This window comes from Lepidothrix coronata, unplaced genomic scaffold (assembly GCF_001604755.1).
Source record: "Lepidothrix coronata isolate B3197 unplaced genomic scaffold, Lepidothrix_coronata-1.0 Scaffold90, whole genome shotgun sequence".
Classification (NCBI taxonomy): domain Eukaryota; kingdom Metazoa; phylum Chordata; class Aves; order Passeriformes; family Pipridae; genus Lepidothrix; species Lepidothrix coronata.
The window spans coordinates 678,714-697,113 of NW_016690270.1; the positions used below are offsets into that span (position 1 = coordinate 678,714).

An 18,400-nucleotide genomic window follows, 5' to 3' on the forward strand; every position below is an offset into this window, starting at 1 on the left:
GAGAATTTTCACCACCCAGGTCCTGCAGCATCCTGGTCCTGGACACAGTGTGAGACCAAATTCAAAATGTCCTTCCTAAGGGTGGAGGATTCATCCCATGCCCATCTTCCTTTGCTCTCCAGCCAGACCTTGGGCTGCCTCCAATGCAGGAGGAGGCACTGGGGGGGCTTCCCCGAGTCCAGCCAGACTGATGCCCCAGTGTCCTTCCTGACAAAAGGTGCTGAGAGCCCCAGTGGGGCAGGAGGAGGCTGCCCCTGAGTGACACTCACCTGAGAGACCCCCGACATCCATCTTCTTCAGGTTCTTGGCCTCCAGGATGCAGACAGTGAGTTTCCCGGCCGTGGGCACGTACCGGAGAGAGATGCAGATGTCTCCCAGCTTCTCTGGCTGCCAAGGAAAGCAGGGAGTGGATATCAAAGCGTTGCACTGTTTGGACATGGTCCCACATGCAGGTCCCCCCAAACCCTGCTCAGCCTTCGATACAGGCACAAGCTGGCACCCCATGCACCAGCACAAGGGTTTGATCACTGGATCTGGAGCTGGTCAGGCCCAGCACAGCACTCAAGATGTTTTATACTCTTCGTTTTTTGTGACAAAAAGGTTTTTACGCAGAGGAACAAGATGGCAGATCCTGCCCAGAACTCATAGCCAGGACAGGCACGAGTCCCACCCCAGTGGGACCCCACATGATCATCACCCTGAGCGCTGTGGGATGGTCCCAAAAGCAGAGCTCACCCCGTGGCCACCCCCATCTAAATCCCCCAGCCAAGAGGGTCAGCTGGCTGAGGGCTGGCTCTCACCTCCTCCTTCTCGCCGCTCTGCAGGTCCCGCCACTCCTCGATGGGCTGGCCCAGGTCCACCGTGTTCATGGGCACCTTCACCTCCCCGATGATGTCGTGCTTGGAGAAGCGGTCAAAGTCGTAGATGGCCATCACCAGCGTCTTCCCACCCAGCTCTTGGTAGGGCACCTGCACAAGCAGGGACAGCAACCGGGCTGACAGCGGGCTCAGAGGACCCCGAGCCAGGACCAGCAGTGAGGGTCAGCGTAAGGGACCGGTGCAGTCAGTGAGAAGGATGGGAGTGGGAGGCAAGGTCTTGTGTTGTGGGTGAAGGGTCTCACCTTGAAGGTGAAGGTCTCATTGAAGGCAGGGTTGAGCGTCTTCTTCTGCACTTTGGTCTCGTACTTTTTCTTCTTGTCAGGCAGCAGGAACACCTTGACATAGGGGTCTGAGGTGCCCCCCATGTCCAAAGCTGGCAGTTCAGCGGCTTGGAGGATTCCCACCGTCAGCTGGAGGGGGCAGAGGGGTGTCCTTATTAGGACAGCCCAGCTACACTCTGCAGATCTCCACTCATCTCCAGCCCAAGGCAGGACTTCCTGTGGCACAGCACCCAGCTCCTCCTTCCCTCCCATGCCACCCGGGTCCAACATGGAGACTTGTCCCCTCAAAAATCCCCCTGGGCAAACCCCACTCCTCAGCTGAGCCCCAGCCCCTCCATCACCTGATTGGCCTGGAAATCGTAGTCCAGTGAGAACTGCAGCTTGCCCAGGTTCTCTGGCTCCTTCTCCTCCTCCTCACCTTCCCCCTCCGTCAGACCCGTCTCTGCATCATCGTCGTCCTGTTGGTCCTGCAGTGGCAGCCGCAGTGCCCAGCTCAGCAGCACAGTCACAGCCCAGCGTCCCCGTCCCCACACCGCTGGGAACCCCAGCACCCCAACCCTACTGGCATCTCCACACCCAGGTTCTCCCCTCAGAGGAAAGGAGACCCCTGTGCTGGGGACACAAAGCACTGATGGAGCAATCTGGGGGTGGCATTGGCTCTTCCACAGCCACATGGCTGCCAGGGAGCCCCCGGTGCTGGTCCAGACTAGGTGGCATGAGGGGCTTCCTCGGACCACCAGAACAAGGGGTTGGCTCCAGTGGAGTGAGGTTTGGTGCTTGCAGGCGGTGGGTCCTGTACCCCCAGCCTGTGCTTGGGGAAGCACTACAGCCAGTGCTTTGTAGACTCAGAAATAGAGATACACCCTAATTGTCCCCAGGAAAAGCCACCCCTCTTCCTGCCTCTCCAAGCCATGGTCTGTAGGGTGGGAGTCCTGGCTTCTTGTCTCCTCTCTGACATGTCTCCAGGTCCCCCAACCCACCCTGGAAGCAGATGATGGAGAAGGAGGCTCATGGTGACACTTACCATGGAGGGTGTCCCAGGATGGGGAGGGACCAGGCAGCGAGGGCAGCAGGGTGGAAGGAGGCAAGGGCACCACAAGGGAAGACAGACACATTAGACAGAGCACTGAGGGACCCATTGGGTGGGGGGGGTCAGGGTTTGTATGACCCTGTGGAGTCCCAGGGGATACAGCCCCTGCTCTCTGCTGGGGAATCCCACCCCACATCTCCTACCGCTCCTGCTCCAGCCCTACCTGCATGTTCATGGTGCCCACACAGCTCTGAAGAGCAGGAACAGGCACCCAAAATCTCTCACCCCCTCTAAATGGCCCTGGGTCAAGGCCATGGAAATGGCTGGGGTGGCCCCAAGCCTGCAGGTACCAAAGCCCACCTCAGGCTGGCCCCAAGGATGGGGAGACAGCCCCAGGTCTGCTCCAGGTACCAGTACCTGCCTCTCGACCCCAGACTGGCAGGTGTTTTGCCCTGGTGGCCCTCCCCTCTTGGCTAAAGGCTCAGTGAAATGAGGGTAACCCAGAGGGTGCAGGAAGAGGAAAGGGATTAATTTAACATTTTCTGATTCGTGTGAAGCATTGGCAGGTCCAGGACAGCTCGAGCCTGATCCCATCTGGGCCAGTGGGCACTGAAAGAGGACAGTGCTGCTGTCTCAGGTCCTGGCTCCTGTCTGCACTGTCCCATCCCAGTGGCTGGTGGCTCCATGTCCTGGCTTCAGATATCCTGGTGACTCCATCCCAATCTGCTGCCTGATCTACGGGTGCCCCAGCACAGTTCATAGCTCATCCGGAGGGACTGTTGGCCAAGCAGCCCAGAAGGACGTCACCTGGTTGCCTGACTTCATGTCCTTCATGTTCATGGCATTCTTCATGCCTTTGCCCTTCTCTTTCTTGTTCTTCTTCTTCTTGCAGCAGCACTTCTTGCAGATGCAGAAGCAGCAGGTGAGGATGAGGAGTCCGGCTACCACTGCGATGGCGATGAGGGCCCAGGGTGGAACTGCAGGCAAAAGCCAGTGTTGTGGTCAGCCCTGCAGCTCCGGCCCAACCACCCCAAAATCTTGTCCCACATGTTGCCCGAGGACCAGCGCAGTGGTGGGGCCATCAGGAGGGTAGCACCCGGGAAAGAAGCAGCTACTCACGGGGGATCTTGTTGAGCTCGTTCATGAACTTGTCCCTCAGCTTGGTGAACATGTCCTCCTTGCTCTCGCCTGGCCCCGCGGCCTCCGTGGAGTTCTCCATCGTGCTCATGGGCATCGTGGTGGCCGTGGCCTCTGGGGCCATCATAGACGCTTGTTTGAATGTCATGGTGGGTCAGGAGCTCCCTGAAACACAACATCACCTCGGTGGTCACACAGTTCCTGCTGCCCCTGCTCCTCCCTGTGCCCTGGCAGCGTCCCCAGTAGCACTGGGATCAGCATGGACAGCAGGGCTGCAGCAGGGCACCTCATCCTCTGCTGGAGGGGCACAGACCCCATGGCTGTGAGAGATCAGACACCTGGATCCCTCACAAGTGATAAGAAACCCAGCGGACCCCTGAGTTTCCTGGCCCTTGACATCTCCAAAGCCACCGGGAGCATCACCCAGCATTGCATCAGTGGTGGTGCCAGCTCAGAGCTTCCCAGGGACATCAGGGACACTCCTGGGGGGATGTTCGCCTGATGAGACCCCATGGGATGAGGAGAGGAATGTTGCATCCCAGAAGAGACGAGTGAGGTCAGTCTGAACAAAGCCAGCCCCTCCTATCCTTCCTTTTAGGCCGGGACCCAGGCATGGGGCGCCCAGCACTGGTAAGGGACCCTCAGGACTTGCTTCTGGCCCTGTGGGAACTTCCAAATCTGGGAGCAGGAGAGGAGCAGCACACTGCTCTTCTTCCAGCCCCAGGGAGCTTTGCCAGGGCACATCTTGAGGACGGATGGAAGCAGGGAAGGGCAAGCTCTACACAGCCATGGAAGGCTCAGCGGGCAGGTCAATGAGTTGACCCTTTCACGATGTCACAGGTACCACCCTGGGTGGTTTGAGGCTTCTGCCCAGTTCCCAGTCCTGCAGAGCTCCCCCAGGCAGCCCCCTCCCCCGTGGGGCCAGAGAAGGTGCTCAGTTCACTGCCAGAGCTGCAGCATAGCCCAGTGTGCTGAGCATCCCCTCCCCAGCCCAGCGGGGTCTGAGCACCCCCCAAGCATGGGGACACCCATCCCATGGTCTTGCAAATGTGGCTTTGACTTCTGCAAGTAAACCTGGTACAACATACCTCCCTGACCAAGCTCCAGCCCCAAAATGTCTCCACGACTGACCTCCATAACCCAGCTTCAACCCCAAAGTGGATCCACAACCCCAGCTATAGACTCAAAGTGCCCCCACAACCCAGATCCAGCCACAAAATTCCTCCACAACTCAAGCAGCTTGCAAAGGGAAGACCAGAGCAGGAAGAATCCCAGAGAGTAAGTGTGCTGGTGGGGTTAAGGAGGATACCAGGCTCTTCAGGGGAGTAAGCAAAGAGCCAGCAGGATCGCAGATAACCCAGGAAAGAGTTTTGGGGGCAGGTGAGCTCTGGGATGGGGGGCATCCCACTCCCTGCATCTCTTCTTCCCACTCGGTGAAGGCTCCTTGCCCAGAGCACCATCCCCCAGGTCTGGCTGCTCCTCTGCCCTTCCTACAGCAGTGGAAAAGGAGCATTCTCACCTCAAAAAGTCAGCCAGAGAGACCTGGGGGTGTTCCTACCTCAAATTGGTGTTACCATGTGTAGTCAGCCACCTCTCAGGTGAATCAAGCACTGATTTATTCAGCATCTCCATACCCAGACACCTCCTTTCTGCACCGCTACTCCTGCAGAGAATATGGTGTGAGGGTCTGGGGGGATCCCCCACAAAGGAGAGACAGCCCTTCACATGACAAAACAAGCTGATTATATGACTCCCACCCAGACAAGGTCCCTGCCACAAGCACAGGCTTTGCCACCCCATGTCTCAGCCATGACCACCTTCACTCCCTGTGGAGGGGCTGCCACTACTGCAGACACCCACATCACATCACCTGGCCCCGATGCAGCTGCAGCTCCCTGAAATTCAGCACTGGGGGCTGGAGCAGGGTGCTGGAGGTGCCCCACATCTCCCACATCCTAGACTGAACCAGGAGCTGCTGCATTTAACCCCAACCTGACTGAGGGTTATTTGATGCTGAGGGCTACGAGAGCTCCCCAAATCTTCCAGCAGCTGAGGACACCTGGACACATATCCAGGTTTGTCCCTATCAAACACAAGGGGTTTGTCCCCATCACTTGAGGGGTTTGTCCCCATGACTGCCCAGGTGCACTAGGGTCAGTGGGAGGAGAGATGGGATGTGGAGGCCCAGTGCTGCTGGAGGCAGCCCCCCAGTGCTGGATCCTGCCCCCCGGGTCTGGGGCAGGAGGTCCTGGCTCTGCCCTGCACCCATGGACAAAGGGCAGGGGGTCCAGGTCACAGAAACCCTACAACCCCCCCAGCGAGCACAGGATGAGGGACCCCAGGGGTGTACCCCCCCACAACACACCCCAGGGCACCCCCTCTGCCCCCAAACACACTGTACAAGGTGGGCAGCACGCAGAGGTGGCGTCCAGATGAACTGACCCCCCTCCAGTACCCCAGTCCTTGGGTGCCCAGCCCAGCACTGCCCGGGGGGTGGGAGCTCCCCGAGCACAGGGGGGGCTGCGGCAGCCCCGCTGCAATCCTGGCGCTGCAGTGATCACGATGCCACTCACATCCCCCTGCACAGAGCCGCTGTCCCCAGGGACGGGCACAGCCAGGCCTGCTCAGCACCCGCAGCCGGGCACGTGCTGCAGCCCACGCGTGTGCACACTCGTGTGCACGGGAAGGGACGTGAGCAGGGCTCTGTGTGTCCGTCTGTGCGCCTGTGCAGGGCTCTGTGTGTCTGTCTGTGCGCCTGTGAGCCCGTAGGTGTGGGCATGGAGGTGCAAGGGCCAGCGCACGGGCACGGGAGGTGTGTGTGTGCACGTCTGTGCACGTGTGTAAATGTATGTGCAAGCATGTCCATGCGTGTGTGCGCGGGATATGCAAATGCATGTGAAGGTATGCACGTGTGCAAGTGTGTGTGCACAGAGGATGAGTGCACGTGGGTGTGTGTAAATGTGCACAGGGTGTGCGAGTGCTTGTGCATGGGACGTGTGCCTGTGCCTGCATGTGTGTGTGTGTGTGTAAAAGCTGGTGCACAGGCAGCGCGTGTGCGAAGTGCTGACAGGCGTGTGCGCGTGGTCAGGCACACACGTGTGAGCACACCTGCCCAGGGATGTGTCCGGGTGCAAGCGCTTGTGTGGACGTGCAGCCTCGTGTCGCCACCTCTGCCAGCTCCTGCACGTGGGGCTGCACATCCTCATGTGTGCATGGCACTGCCCACAGCCTGTGCAAGGGCCTGCACACACACCCACACACACACACAGACACACACACACACACCCACACACACCCTCTGTGTGCCTCTGTGCGTGTGGGAACCGTGAGGGGACGGGGCTCTGGGGGCAGAGATGCAGTGCAGGCACTTGACCAGGGAAGTGCTGCTTTGGGGGCTTGGGGGGCTCTGCGGTGCTGGCCAGGGCTCGGGAGCCTGCAGGCAGCATCAGGCCTCAGTGCAGGGGCTGTTTTTGAGCTGGGGAGCTAATTAGCATCACTAATTGCTCCCTTGTGGTGCTTAGCGGGTGCTGGCAGAGCTGAGGACTGGGAGAAACTGAGGCACAGGAGAGGCCTGGGGGAGCAAGCCCATGGAGACCATGTTGCACCCCCCCTCCAACTCAGTACCCTACAGTCCCCTGGACCCTACAGCCCTTGCCATGGGGCCAGGGGCCCGATCCTGTCCCTCCAAGCGAGGGATCCAAGCTTTGATCCCCCTCCTGCATGGGGGCCAGGCTGGGCAGCGTGGGGCAGGTGTGGGCAGTGCCATGGGGGCAGCCCAGGCAGGTCGGGGGTAGCCAGGGTGCCATCGCTGGGTGGGAGGGCAGGCAGTGGGAGCAGAGGGGACAGGCAATGGAGTAGTGTGTCCTTGGGCACATCCCCTCAACTCCAGGTCCCAGACCCCATTGTGCCACCGCCTCACTGGGTGTCCTTGGTCGCAATCCCCCATCCCCACCAGGCACAAGCAGGGCAGCCCAAGCCCTCGGCTGCGGGTGCAGAGCTGCTCCCAGCCCCACGCCGCAGATTCCGGGCGGGGGGCCCGTCGCAGCCTCTCCTCCCTGTCCCAGCCCCCTGTCCCTGCCGGGCCCCCCGTGCTGCGGGAGGGCTGTGCGGCGGCTGGGCTGCGGCACTGCATTGCAGTCCTGCTCTGGCTGCGCTGCCTTTTTTTTTTTTTAATTCCTTTTGCAATTTTTCTTTTTTTTTTTTTTTCCCCTTCCCCTTTGCAAGTTGCGGCAGCTGCTGGCAAGGGGCCGAGCGGCCGGCGGTGGGGGTGGGAAGGGAGCTCGGCCCCCCGAAATCCCCGCTGTGTCCTCAAACCCCTCTCGGCCGCCCCCACCGGGGATGTTCGCTGCGGTTCCTCCGGTGCTTCACGTTTCCTCTTTATTCCTCCCTGGTTTGGAGCTGCCCCTCGTCACTCCCCACTGCTCCCTGCCTCTCCCCTGGCCAAGATCTCAGAGTCTTAAGGACATAAATAAAATATGAGGGTTATAATTAACCATTTCTATCAGCCCTTGGCCCTGGAATGAACGTGGGTTAAGGCTTCAAGAAAAAATACTGGCTGGGAAGGATCCCCCTTCCACCTTGGTGATTCCTGCAGACCCCCCAGCTCTTTCCTGGGGTGCAGCACTCATGGGGGACGCTGATGAGAATGGTAGGACCCATCCCACACCCCTCTCCAAAACCGCTGGGAGCTCCTCATGGAGCAGAACAGGGTGGGCTTCACCCAGGCAGCCGCTGAGGAGACCCCACAGGGCAGAGGGTGGGCAGAGCTCCTCATGGCACATCACCCATGCACCCATATTACACTCCACCCTGCAGCCCCCCAGGTACCACCCCAGTTCCCCCAGAGTTTTATCCTGCTCCTCTTTGCTCTGGGCCCCCCAGCATGTGGCCCCTGCACCCCACAGTGCATTACACTGAACCTGCCAAACCCATCCCCCCCACAGTGCATTTCCCCCCTAATGCACACCCCTGCATCCCCCAGTGCCTCATCCTGCACCCCTCAGTGCAGCACCCCCCAAATCCCATGGGACATTACCCTGTGCCCCACCCTGCAGCTTCCCAGACCCCCTATCACAACACCCCAGCCCCCTCCAGGCATAGTCCTGACACTGCACTGCCCCCAGAACCCCAACACTCCCCTGCACCCCGGGGTGTGTTACCCTGTACCCCTTCAGGCAGTGCCCTAAGCTGCAAACATCTGGCCTTGAAGGAGCCCCCAGGTCCCAACTCCAGCAGAGCCCCCAGGGACTGTATCCAGCGACCCACCCTCCAGGCTCAGCCCCCAAACTTCCCCCAGCTTTGTTAAAGCTGATACTGAACCCCGAGAAACTGCACTGAGGTTCAAACCAGCCCCATGGGGTCTTTGGCCCCTTCCTGGTGTAAACCCCCCTGGCTACCCCGCTGATTTACACCTGGAGCAGGGGGGGACGGAGGTTGGGGGGTGGGCGGGTCCCCCTCCCATTTACACATCCCATTTGCCGCATTCCATTTGCCGGCAGCACCCCAAGGTCTGGAGGGATGGAAACTCCAGGTTGGAGCCGGCGATCCCTTCCCCCTCCATCCCCAGGGCATTCCCCGTAACCAGAAAAGCAGTTTAGACGCCGGAAAATCCCCTTCCCAAGCCTTCATTCCTCCTCCTCCTCCCGCAAAGGCTCCATCCCAGAGACTCCCCCGCCTGTGCTGCCGCAGCACCCGACACATCCGAAAAGCCAAACAAGGGGGATTTGGGCTTTCCCAATAGTGGTCCCATCATGGGTACCCCCTGCCCCGGCATCAGCTCCCTGTCCGGGTGGGATGGGAATGGATGGAGAGGGGTGGATTCACCCGTTGGGGTGGAGGGCTTTGAGGACCACGCAGGGAGAAGCGAGATGTGCGGGGGAATCGACAGGGGTTCACCCTCATCAGCGAAGGACCAGACCCAGGATGAGAATTTGGGGGTGCACAGAAGGATCAGGATGTCCTCGGACACGGCAGCACCAAGCGAGCTCAGCGCCAGGGTCGGGGATTTTGGGGAATCCAGCTGCTGAAAACCCCCCCTGCTCCCCCGTGGGGGCAGCTGGAACCTCTCCCCTCCGGGAAGGCGATGGAGACGACGGAGGGCAGAAACAGCAACAAATGAAGATTAATGAGGCTGAGGCAGCAATTAGCAGCAGCCGGCGCTGACGGAGCATGGGCTGGGCTCGAGCAGACGGGTACGGGGGGGCCCAACCCCCGCCCCCCCCCAAAGTGTTGAATTGTCCCAGGGAGACCCCGACCTGGGGGAAGTTCGTTAGATAATGAAGGGCGGCTGCCACCGTGGGCCCGGAGAGAGGAGTTCTCGCTCTTTACGGGACGGCAAAGCCGGCGCTGAGTTGTCCTGCTGAGATGGAGACGGGGCGGGGTGGGGGGACCCTCCAGACCTCCATGAATGTCAGCTGAGGGAGCTGATCCCAAAACCTGCACTGCCCTGTGCCAGGCTTGGATGACCGGGAATGAAAATCCCAAACAGGTCCCAAGGTGAGCCCCCTCCCATTCCAACGCCGGTGGGAAGTCTGGGAACTATGGAGCCGGATCCTGCAGTGCAGCCCCGGGGCAAGTGGAGATTTCGAGGTACAGCTGAGATATTTGGCAGTGCCCCAGCTGGATCTTGATGCCAACGGGTGTTTTGGAGCTAGGGTCAGCAGGACAACGGCTGGAGGAGGAGATCCCATCTCTGCCGGACCCACTGGCACGATGCCAGGGCATCCCTCTGGCCTTTCATGGGGGCACTGACCCCCCAGCGCTCCCATCGCATCCGATGTCAGTCACGGAGGGGACATGCTGGGCCAGAGTTTCAGCTCACAGCAGTGAGACAGGAGACTCTAATTAAGGCAAAAACATGATTTGGCTTCTAATGGTCATTTAATTAAAGAGAATTCCAGGCAAGGGATGTGTGGAGGCATGGGGAGACTGCGGGATCAGGGAGGAGGGAGTGTAGGGGGCACTAGGTAGGGAGACACTGCAGGACCTTGGTGCAAAGGGGCTCTGCAACAACCCAGCCCAGCCAACCCCCACATCTCATCCTTGTTCCCCTTCTCCAGCCCCAGCATGACCCCACAGCAGCTGCATCAGTGGTGCCAGATCAGACTCTCCATCCACAGCTCTCCAGGATGCTGTGGCAGCCCCCAGAGCTTGGGGAGCACTCTCCCCTGGGATCCCCCCACAATCCCATCCTGATTCACTCTGCTGAGGGCAAGGGGAGTCTCTGCTCCCCCAGCTCCATACTTCTCATGGGAGAGTATGCCTACTGGGCTGGGAATGGGAGCTGCTGCAGCACAGGCGAGGAGTGTGATGGAGCCAGGATGCTCCAGTAGCACATGGCATCACGGGACCTGAGCTGCTGAGACATGGCCCACACAGGGACATGTTCTCCTGTCCCCAAACCCAAGTACCAGCAGGTGCTGCTGGCCAGACCCCCCCCACCCACCAAGGGAAATTGAGGCACAGATCCCTCTGCCCACTGAGGGAAACTGAGGCACAGCATGGGGAGCAGCACCCTGAGGGAGGAACCCCCTAGGCAGGGCTGAAGCTCAGCATTCCCCCCGCTCAGAGCTGTGATGGGACCCTGCTGCTGCCTGGGCCAGTGACAGCCACCAGACCTTGCTGGGAGCCCCAGCACTGCTCCCCATCCTGCAGACTCCAGCAGCATCTCCAGATGGGACTAGAGTCAGCCACAGTGTCCCTCCCTGCCATGGCAGGCTCTGCTCATGGCCCCGTCACCCACCAGCACCTGGCTCAGCCAAGTAAAAGTAACAACATGCTGGGGCTTGGCAGCCCCAACCACCATCCCTGCCCCGGGAGAGGAGTAATTCCAGGGGAGCACTGTGACAGAGAAGGACACAATTCCTGTAAAAACTGGATGAGCTGCCCAGCTGATGGCAAGTGTGTCCCCTGCATGTCCCCACAGGGGCACAGCCAGAGTCCCCACCCTCGCCCCGACTGGGATGCACAGGGGATGGACACTGCACAGCCTGGGATGAGCTCCTGCCTCACTGCCCCACAGGCCAGAATCTGGGCTCCTCACCACATAGCCCCCAGCCTCAAGGAAGGAGATCCAGCCCCAGGCTCACAGGGGAGAGCTTGTAAAATAAAAAATTATAAAATAACGGTGGTTTCGAAGCCAGCACCTGCCTGTGAGGGAGGACCTGCGTTGTTCACAGCAAAACCAAGCGAGGTCTAACAGTAAATGTAGCCTTAAAGGAGGCCTTCATCCATCATTTGAGATCCAAATTGATGCCTTCTGGTGCTCCCAAGCCAAACCACCGGTGCCTGCTACTGGAAGACTGTGTTGAGCACTGCCATGACTCACTGGATGGACACATAAAGGTCAGCAGAGTTGGGGAAGGGTGATCCCACCCTGCCCTGCTCTGTCCTGGGCATCTCCCCCTACACAGCATCACCCCAGCCTGGCACCCACCAGGTACCAGGGTCCCTCTCGGCAATGGCAGGTGCTCCCCCAGAGAATTGTGACTCAGGGAGACACCAGGTTTGTCCCTACCCAGGGACACTTCCCTGCATGGGTACCAGTGCTGGCACCCGCCGGTGCCAGGGTGCCCAGACAGGCAGCTCAGGGATTTTCTGCACCTTTGCCTCTAAAATCAGAACAGCACTGAGGTAAAACAGGGGACAAGGTCAGTGACAGCAACACCAGGGCCCGCATCAGGAGAGAGGGGGACCCAGCTCTGAGCACTCAGAGCCCTGCCTGGCACCTAGGGGTGCTGGTCCCCCCAAGCCCACTGGATCCTAGCTGGATCAGGCCCTGGCTATCCCCAGCCTCCAGCACTGCTGCTGGCCCAGGAGCGAAGGAAGGACGGGAGAAAGCTGAGCTGGGACTGGTACCAGGGCTCCCGCAGGAGCCAGGGCAGGTGCTGCGACATCCACTGCCAACCAACACTTTGGTGCCAACAGCGAAGGGGCCAGTGAGCACCTTGTCCCCCTCCTCACTACGGCTTCAGGTTCCCATTGTCTCCCAGTCCAGCTGCACTGCTCCAAGACTCCACCAGAGGCATCCCACAGAGATCCTGCAGGGGCTGCAGGCACCACTCAAAACTAGCACTTCATCCAGAGGGTTTCGGCACATGCCATGTGCCACCGTGGCACCAGCTGGGGGTTCTGGTCCCCTGAGCTGTGGGGAAACAGCTGTTCCCAAGGACACCAGAGCATTCCATGTGGAACATCCCCCAGGGCACTGCCACTGCCACAGCAAACCACCAGGCTCCCCCCAACCCCAGCCAGCACAGGCAGCCCACCCCTGGCACACAGAGCTGCGAATGGCCAAAAAAGCCTCCCAAAAAATAGATGTAGGGCACTGCCAGCACCCAGCCCGTTCCCCAGCACCGCGATGCCACGGCAGCCGTGCCTTGCTCCAACAGCAACACCAGTGCAGCTAAATAGGGCACCAGATGGTGATGGGCTGAGCTGTCCTGGCACTTTGAAGGCACCACACGGCCAAGAGCACCGAGTCCTGCCTGCTCGGGTGGGCACCGGCACCGCGGCCCCATTGCTGGCTCTCCCGGCCATGGCCCCGTGCCACAGTGATGGCTCCCAATCTGCACAGGGGGAGTGAAAATGAGCCAGGTCAGCTCCTGGGGAAGAGCCAGAAGCAGCTCTACACAGGAGCCGAGACGCAGTGGATCAATCGGAGACGGGAGTGAGGGAGCTCACACACACTGCGCTGCTCCCCAGCTCAACAGACGGGGCCAAATGAGCAGACACAGCCACGAGGGGCCATTTCCAGTGGGGAGGCTCCAGGAAGATCTCCACAGAACCCAGCCAAGCATGAGGTGGTGATGGGATGGTGTTAGAATCCAGAAAACCAGCTCCCGGCCCTGGGGAGCCCCCAGCGATGCTCATCACCCAGATCCCCCTCCTCCCTGCCAGCCTGGGCTCAGTCTCCAGGGACTGGCTGCCTGTGGGAGCAATGCTGGTGCTGCTTGCCCAGCTCCAAGGCAGGAGAGCCCCAGAGGCAGAGTACAGCTCTGTGTCCCTGGGACCACCCACTCGTGTGGCACTGGGGGTGAAAAAGGGGATGGAGGAGGGACAGTGATGGGGTCACAGGGGACACAGGACCACTCCAGGCAAGGGCATTTTGTTATGGCATGAAGTCCCACCAAGGCCAGAACACAGGACTGACTCCCATGAATAAACTGTGCAGATTCCACCAGGAGAGCCAGGAGCCCAGCCAGGGTGATGGGTACAGCCCCTAGACACCATGGCAGGGTCCCCCAGGGGCTGGCCTCCCCAGCCCCTCCGAGCTGCATCCCTATGCATCCTTCCAAGTGTTTTGGAGGCACAGGCACAATGGCACACACTTTCAGGGCTGCACAGAGGAGCTGCTCCACTGGCATATCCTAGGGAAGGCTGTTTCTCCCCTAGAATAACCTGGAGAGCCCAGCTGCAAAGCATCCCGGTTCCTGAACTGGTGTTGGTAGTCACCATTCCTTCCACCTTCCAAGGGTCCCCCATGGCCAGGCCCACCCAACCCCACAGGGAGGTCTCTGTCAGGCTCTCCCATGGCACAGAGCTGTGGCCGAGCTGTCACAGCCACACACTGCAGCACCGAGCAGCAGCTGTGCCAGGCTACTGCTAGTGGCACCGGGCTGGTGTGTGGACAGCAGTGGGCACACATTGGCACCTTCACCCCAGGCACTAACCCTGCCATGCCTCAGTCCCAGGAGAAACCCCTGGGACTCCCCTGGGAGCAGAGCAAGACAGCAACAGAGCCCACAGGGAATCCATGTGCTCGTAAATCCATGCACAGCACTGAAACTTGGGGTTGCTTTCCTCCTTGAATCCAGTGCTCGAGGCTGATGGGAGCTGTGGTGCCGCTTGGGGATCCCCAGTCCCAGCAGCCCTCCATCCCAGTGAGTCCCTGGGGATACCCTGTGTCCTGCAGGAGAAAGTGGGAGGTGCCTCCCTGGGTTGGTGCTGAGCAGTTCAGAGGTTGGTCCCAGCTCCGTGGTGTTTTGGTGGAATTGTTCCAAGGCTCCACGTGAGGCTCACGGGGCTCAGGGATTCCTCAGCCCACAGAAGCACTGCAGAGCATCGGCTGCTGAATCAGCTCTGCTGACCCCAAACTATTCTAACATATTTTGGGCATCCTGCTGCCCACAGACATCCATGCATCTCTGTGGCTTCAGCCTGGCCCCGGAGCAGCTCCCCAGGTCCCTGGCAGCAGGACAGTCCCCCCAGCCCACCTCCAGTTCTCCAGTTCAACACAGGCTCAGATGGGCTCAGGGTTTGGATGTGCCCCATCATAACCCCCAGCACTCACTCATGCCACAATCACCTGCTTTGCTCCCAGCCTCCTCACATCCCCAGGGATGCACCAGCCCAGAGCCCACATCTGATGCACCCATGCAGGGTTGGGAAGAGCTGGGGAGCATAAAGCACCCAGATTAATTAAAACACACCAGATTTCCCTAAGATGCACAAGTAGAGGAACCCCTGGCGGTGCCGGGAGCCCCTTCCAGGCTGGTGGGCTCATAGATGAACAACAGGATGGGTTTGGTGCAACAGTCAGACAACTGCCTGGCCAGGAGAGCGGGAGCAGATCTGGACAGCAGGAATTTGCCACATGCACTGCCAGAGCCGGCTGCAGTCACCCCTCCCAAAGCACCAAGCACGACCAGAGCCACCCTGGGGGGACAGGGAGCTCTGCCAGCCTCCACCCCACTGTCTGACCAGCAGCAAAATCCAGAGGCGCCACAGTTCCTCCTCCAAACACCAGAGCTGATGAAACATCCCTTGACTTCCATCACACAGGGAACAATGGAGTGGGTGGTCCCACTGGGATGTGACAGCCCCCAAACTCAGGGGGAGACACCAGGATCCCACACCCCAGGGCTGTCAGGGATGTGCTAGCACCATCCCCAGCTGCAGGATCACACCTGTTCGGGACATTCAAGATTACAGCCGCACGCTGCCTGATTTACAGTTTAATTAATAAATTGGGAATTATGCTGACTTTATCCAATATTTTTGGATGCGTGATGTTATCAAAATCCCATTACTGATGAAGGAAGGCGTGAAAAGCGAAATTAGCTTTGGCATCTGAAACACTTCGGTCGATGCGATAACACGATTATTAGAGCTAATAATCAAAGGGCACTTTGGGGAACGTGGGCTCTGGCAGGAGCCGAGCCGAGGGCAGCCGCAGAGGGGGAAAAACTGGGGAACAGACGGGTGTTCATCCAGGAGGGAAAGGCCAACCACAGCCAAGGGCAAAAGCATTTTGCCAATTGCACTTACCAGCAGCTCCAGATATTGGCACAGGGAAGGCGCCGGTGGCCACCCGGCTGAGGAGGAGCGTGGCCAGGCACAGTGCCGAGCTGCACTGCTGGGGATAGGAAATTAAAAAACAGAGGATCTGAAAACCAGCGGACACTGGGTGCCGTCTGTATGCTTGGGCATTGATCCTGCTGGACGACATCACGGCTGCCAGCTCACAGCTCTCTGCGCAGCCCGGGGAAGGAGAAACTCCAGTCATAACGAGAAGCCGCAGTCATCCGGCTCCTGGAGCTGGGGCTTTGCCAAAACCATGGTGAGCTGGAGAAAGGACCTGCTCCCACCCCTCGGGGTGAGCGGGAGTCCCAACTCACTTGGACAGCCTTTAGTTTGAGCCATCCCCAGGGCTCACGGAGCAGGAGGCAGCTCCTGCAGGAGCAGTTGGCAACAAATGCCACGGTTGTGCCATTCCACTGCCCACGGGCACGGCTGCGGGTGAGCAACGCCGTTTTGGAAGCCCCCTCCTCGACCAAATACATATAATATATATCCATGTATCATATAAGGGTTTATATGAATATATTTGTGTGTCCTCCCTCCTCCGTGGCCCCGGGAGCTGAGGGCAGCGGGTTGCAGAGCGGGTTGCCCGAGGCGATGCAGTGCAGCCCGTGCTGGCTCACTGCCGCTGCCATCGCCGGGCCGACAGGCAGCGAGGGACGCGTCCTCGCCCTGCAGAATCGGGGGCACCGGGGCTTCGGGCCGGCTCCCGGCAAGCGGGGCAGTGGCGCTCACCACGGGAGGCCGAGCAAGATGCCAGAGGATCAAGCAAGGTCAGACCCCTTCCTGCACTACACCAGATGCAAGAAGGGGACAGGGCATCGCACCAAGAGTCATTTGGGGTTTAGGGACAGTGGGGTGTTTTGCTGGATTGTGCTGTTCCCGCGCAGTACAGGTGACGTCCCGCTGCCACTGCTGGCCTCAGTGACCTTGGGTGCATCACCTCCCCTGTGCCCCTCACTCCCCTGGCACACAGACCACCGCCAGCCACGCTTCCTCCCACCAAAACCATGCAGCCAAAAGGAGCCAAGCGCAGCAAAGGCTCAGAGCTCCGGGGATGCCCCGGGGGTGCCCCCGGGTGCCCCGGGAGTCCGGCAGCCCCCGGCAGCCTACGGCCGAGGCACTGTGCGAGCGAGGAATAATGCAGCAGGCTGGAGACTCCTGCCGGTGGCTGCGCTGCCGCTCGGCAGGAGTAACACCGCTGCAGCAGCACCTCACGCACCAGCCCTCGCTCAGGACTGAAGTTTTGCTGCAGCAGAGGAGCCGGCGGGGAGTCCTGCAGCGCCCTGCAGCTCCACAGCGCAGGAGGGCTGGGCTGCCGGACACCCTGCAGTGGGTGACAGCACACACGGGGGGACATCCCGCGGTGGGTGACAACAGCATCCCGGCCACTCTCACCCGGAGGACAGGAGAGCACTGCGCCCAGGAGCGACCGTGAAGAGACAGAGCGATTGGTACAGTTGGGGACCACAAAGCGATGGGTGACACAGACGCGTGTCCCCCTCTTCCCATGCCACAGTCACCTTGCAAGGCTGCCTGTCCCCTGCGCAATTTGCAGAGAGAGCTCCTTCGGGATCACTCTTTAAAACTAGGCTGAGGGGAGCAGCGAGGTGCTGAGCACAGCAAGGGCTGCGGCACCCCAGTGTGACACCCCCGGTTCTGGACTGAGCCCCTCCACACCACTGCACCCCGACGGCACCCGGACAGCGCGGGAGGGCAGGAGGATCCCGGAGCTTGGTGTAGCCATGGTGGGGGAATCCAGCCGGAGAAGGGTCTGGCTGGAGCTGGCTCCTGGCCAGGCCGCTACGGAGAAGCCGCCAGTGCAGTGGGGCTTGGGGCCGCCCATGGCTGGGGCCACGCCGCTCCCGCGAGTTCCCAGAATCAGGGTGGTTCCCTGCAATGCAGCGGGGACAGCCCTGCGCCCCCCACCACCCCCCGGGGCCAGCACCCCAAGGGCACCCACGGTCGGGCAACCGCAGGGACGCGAAGCTGGAGCATCCCGCAGCACCCAGAGGGCACTTTTGACCCGGCTGAGTGCTCGGCGCGGCACCCCCGAGGATCCCACGTCCTCGGGAGGGTCCCACGCCCCTGAGTGCCCCCCTTCCAGTTCCGCAGCCCCGTGCACCACTGGTCGCCCCCCTCTTCATCCCACCAGGCTCTGTCTCCAGCCGCCTTCGGGGCGCAGCTCCCCACGGGCAGCCCCGGGGGCGCTGGGCAGCGCTGGGACCCGTGTCCCCGGAGGGTTTCCCGGGGAAAGCGCCGTTCCCCGCCCCGCACCCGGCACCGGGACGTGGCGGGTCACCCGTGCGCGCTCCATTCCACCCCACCGGGGGACGATCGCACCTCGGGCGGCGGCGCCGGCAGAGGCTCGGCGGGAGCCCGGGCGGCCCCGTCCTGCAGAGCCCGCGCCGCTGCGGCACCGGGGAGAAACTTCGGCGGGAGTGCGGGCGGGCACTTACCGGCCGGGGCGGCGGGGCGGGAGCGGTGCGGTGTCTGCGGTCGGTGCGGTCGGAGCGGGAGGGGACAGGAGCGGTCGGTGCGGTGCGGGCGGTGCGGGGCGGGCGGCGGGACCTGCGCGGCGCTGCGGCAGCTCCGGCCCCCCCGGGCTCGCGTGCGGCGGCTCCGCGAAGCTCCGCCCGCCCCTGAAGGCCCCGCCCGCGCCCCGCCCACACACCCCGCCCACACACCCACCCACCCCCCGGGGGGGGCGCGGATCGGGGGTCGCGGGGGAGCGGCACCGCCCGTGGGGCTCCCGGCACCGGGTACCTTCCCAT

General features: G+C 61.1%; 1 protein-coding gene across 2 annotated transcripts in view; it reads right to left on the minus strand.

Annotated features, from left to right (window-relative positions):
* SYT2 (synaptotagmin 2) overlaps nucleotides 1-18,134 on the minus strand; it is a 23,769-nt gene extending 5,635 nt beyond the window's left edge. The window contains exons 1-7 of one of the 2 annotated variants that reach the window (XM_017821312.1): nucleotides 18,086-18,134; nucleotides 3,309-3,491; nucleotides 2,997-3,166; nucleotides 1,501-1,617; nucleotides 1,121-1,288; nucleotides 801-968; nucleotides 270-387 (exon numbers count right to left, since the gene is read on the minus strand). In XM_017821312.1, the coding sequence (XP_017676801.1) occupies nucleotides 270-387; nucleotides 801-968; nucleotides 1,121-1,288; nucleotides 1,501-1,617; nucleotides 2,997-3,166; nucleotides 3,309-3,474 (907 nt within the window). In that variant the 5' untranslated portion in view covers nucleotides 3,475-3,491; nucleotides 18,086-18,134. Of the gene's footprint in view, nucleotides 1-269; nucleotides 388-800; nucleotides 969-1,120; nucleotides 1,289-1,500; nucleotides 1,618-2,996; nucleotides 3,167-3,308; nucleotides 3,492-18,085 lie in introns of those variants that run through there. The other variant, XM_017821313.1, reaches the window with a different exon arrangement.
* Between the last annotated feature and the right edge of the window lie 266 nt (nucleotides 18,135-18,400).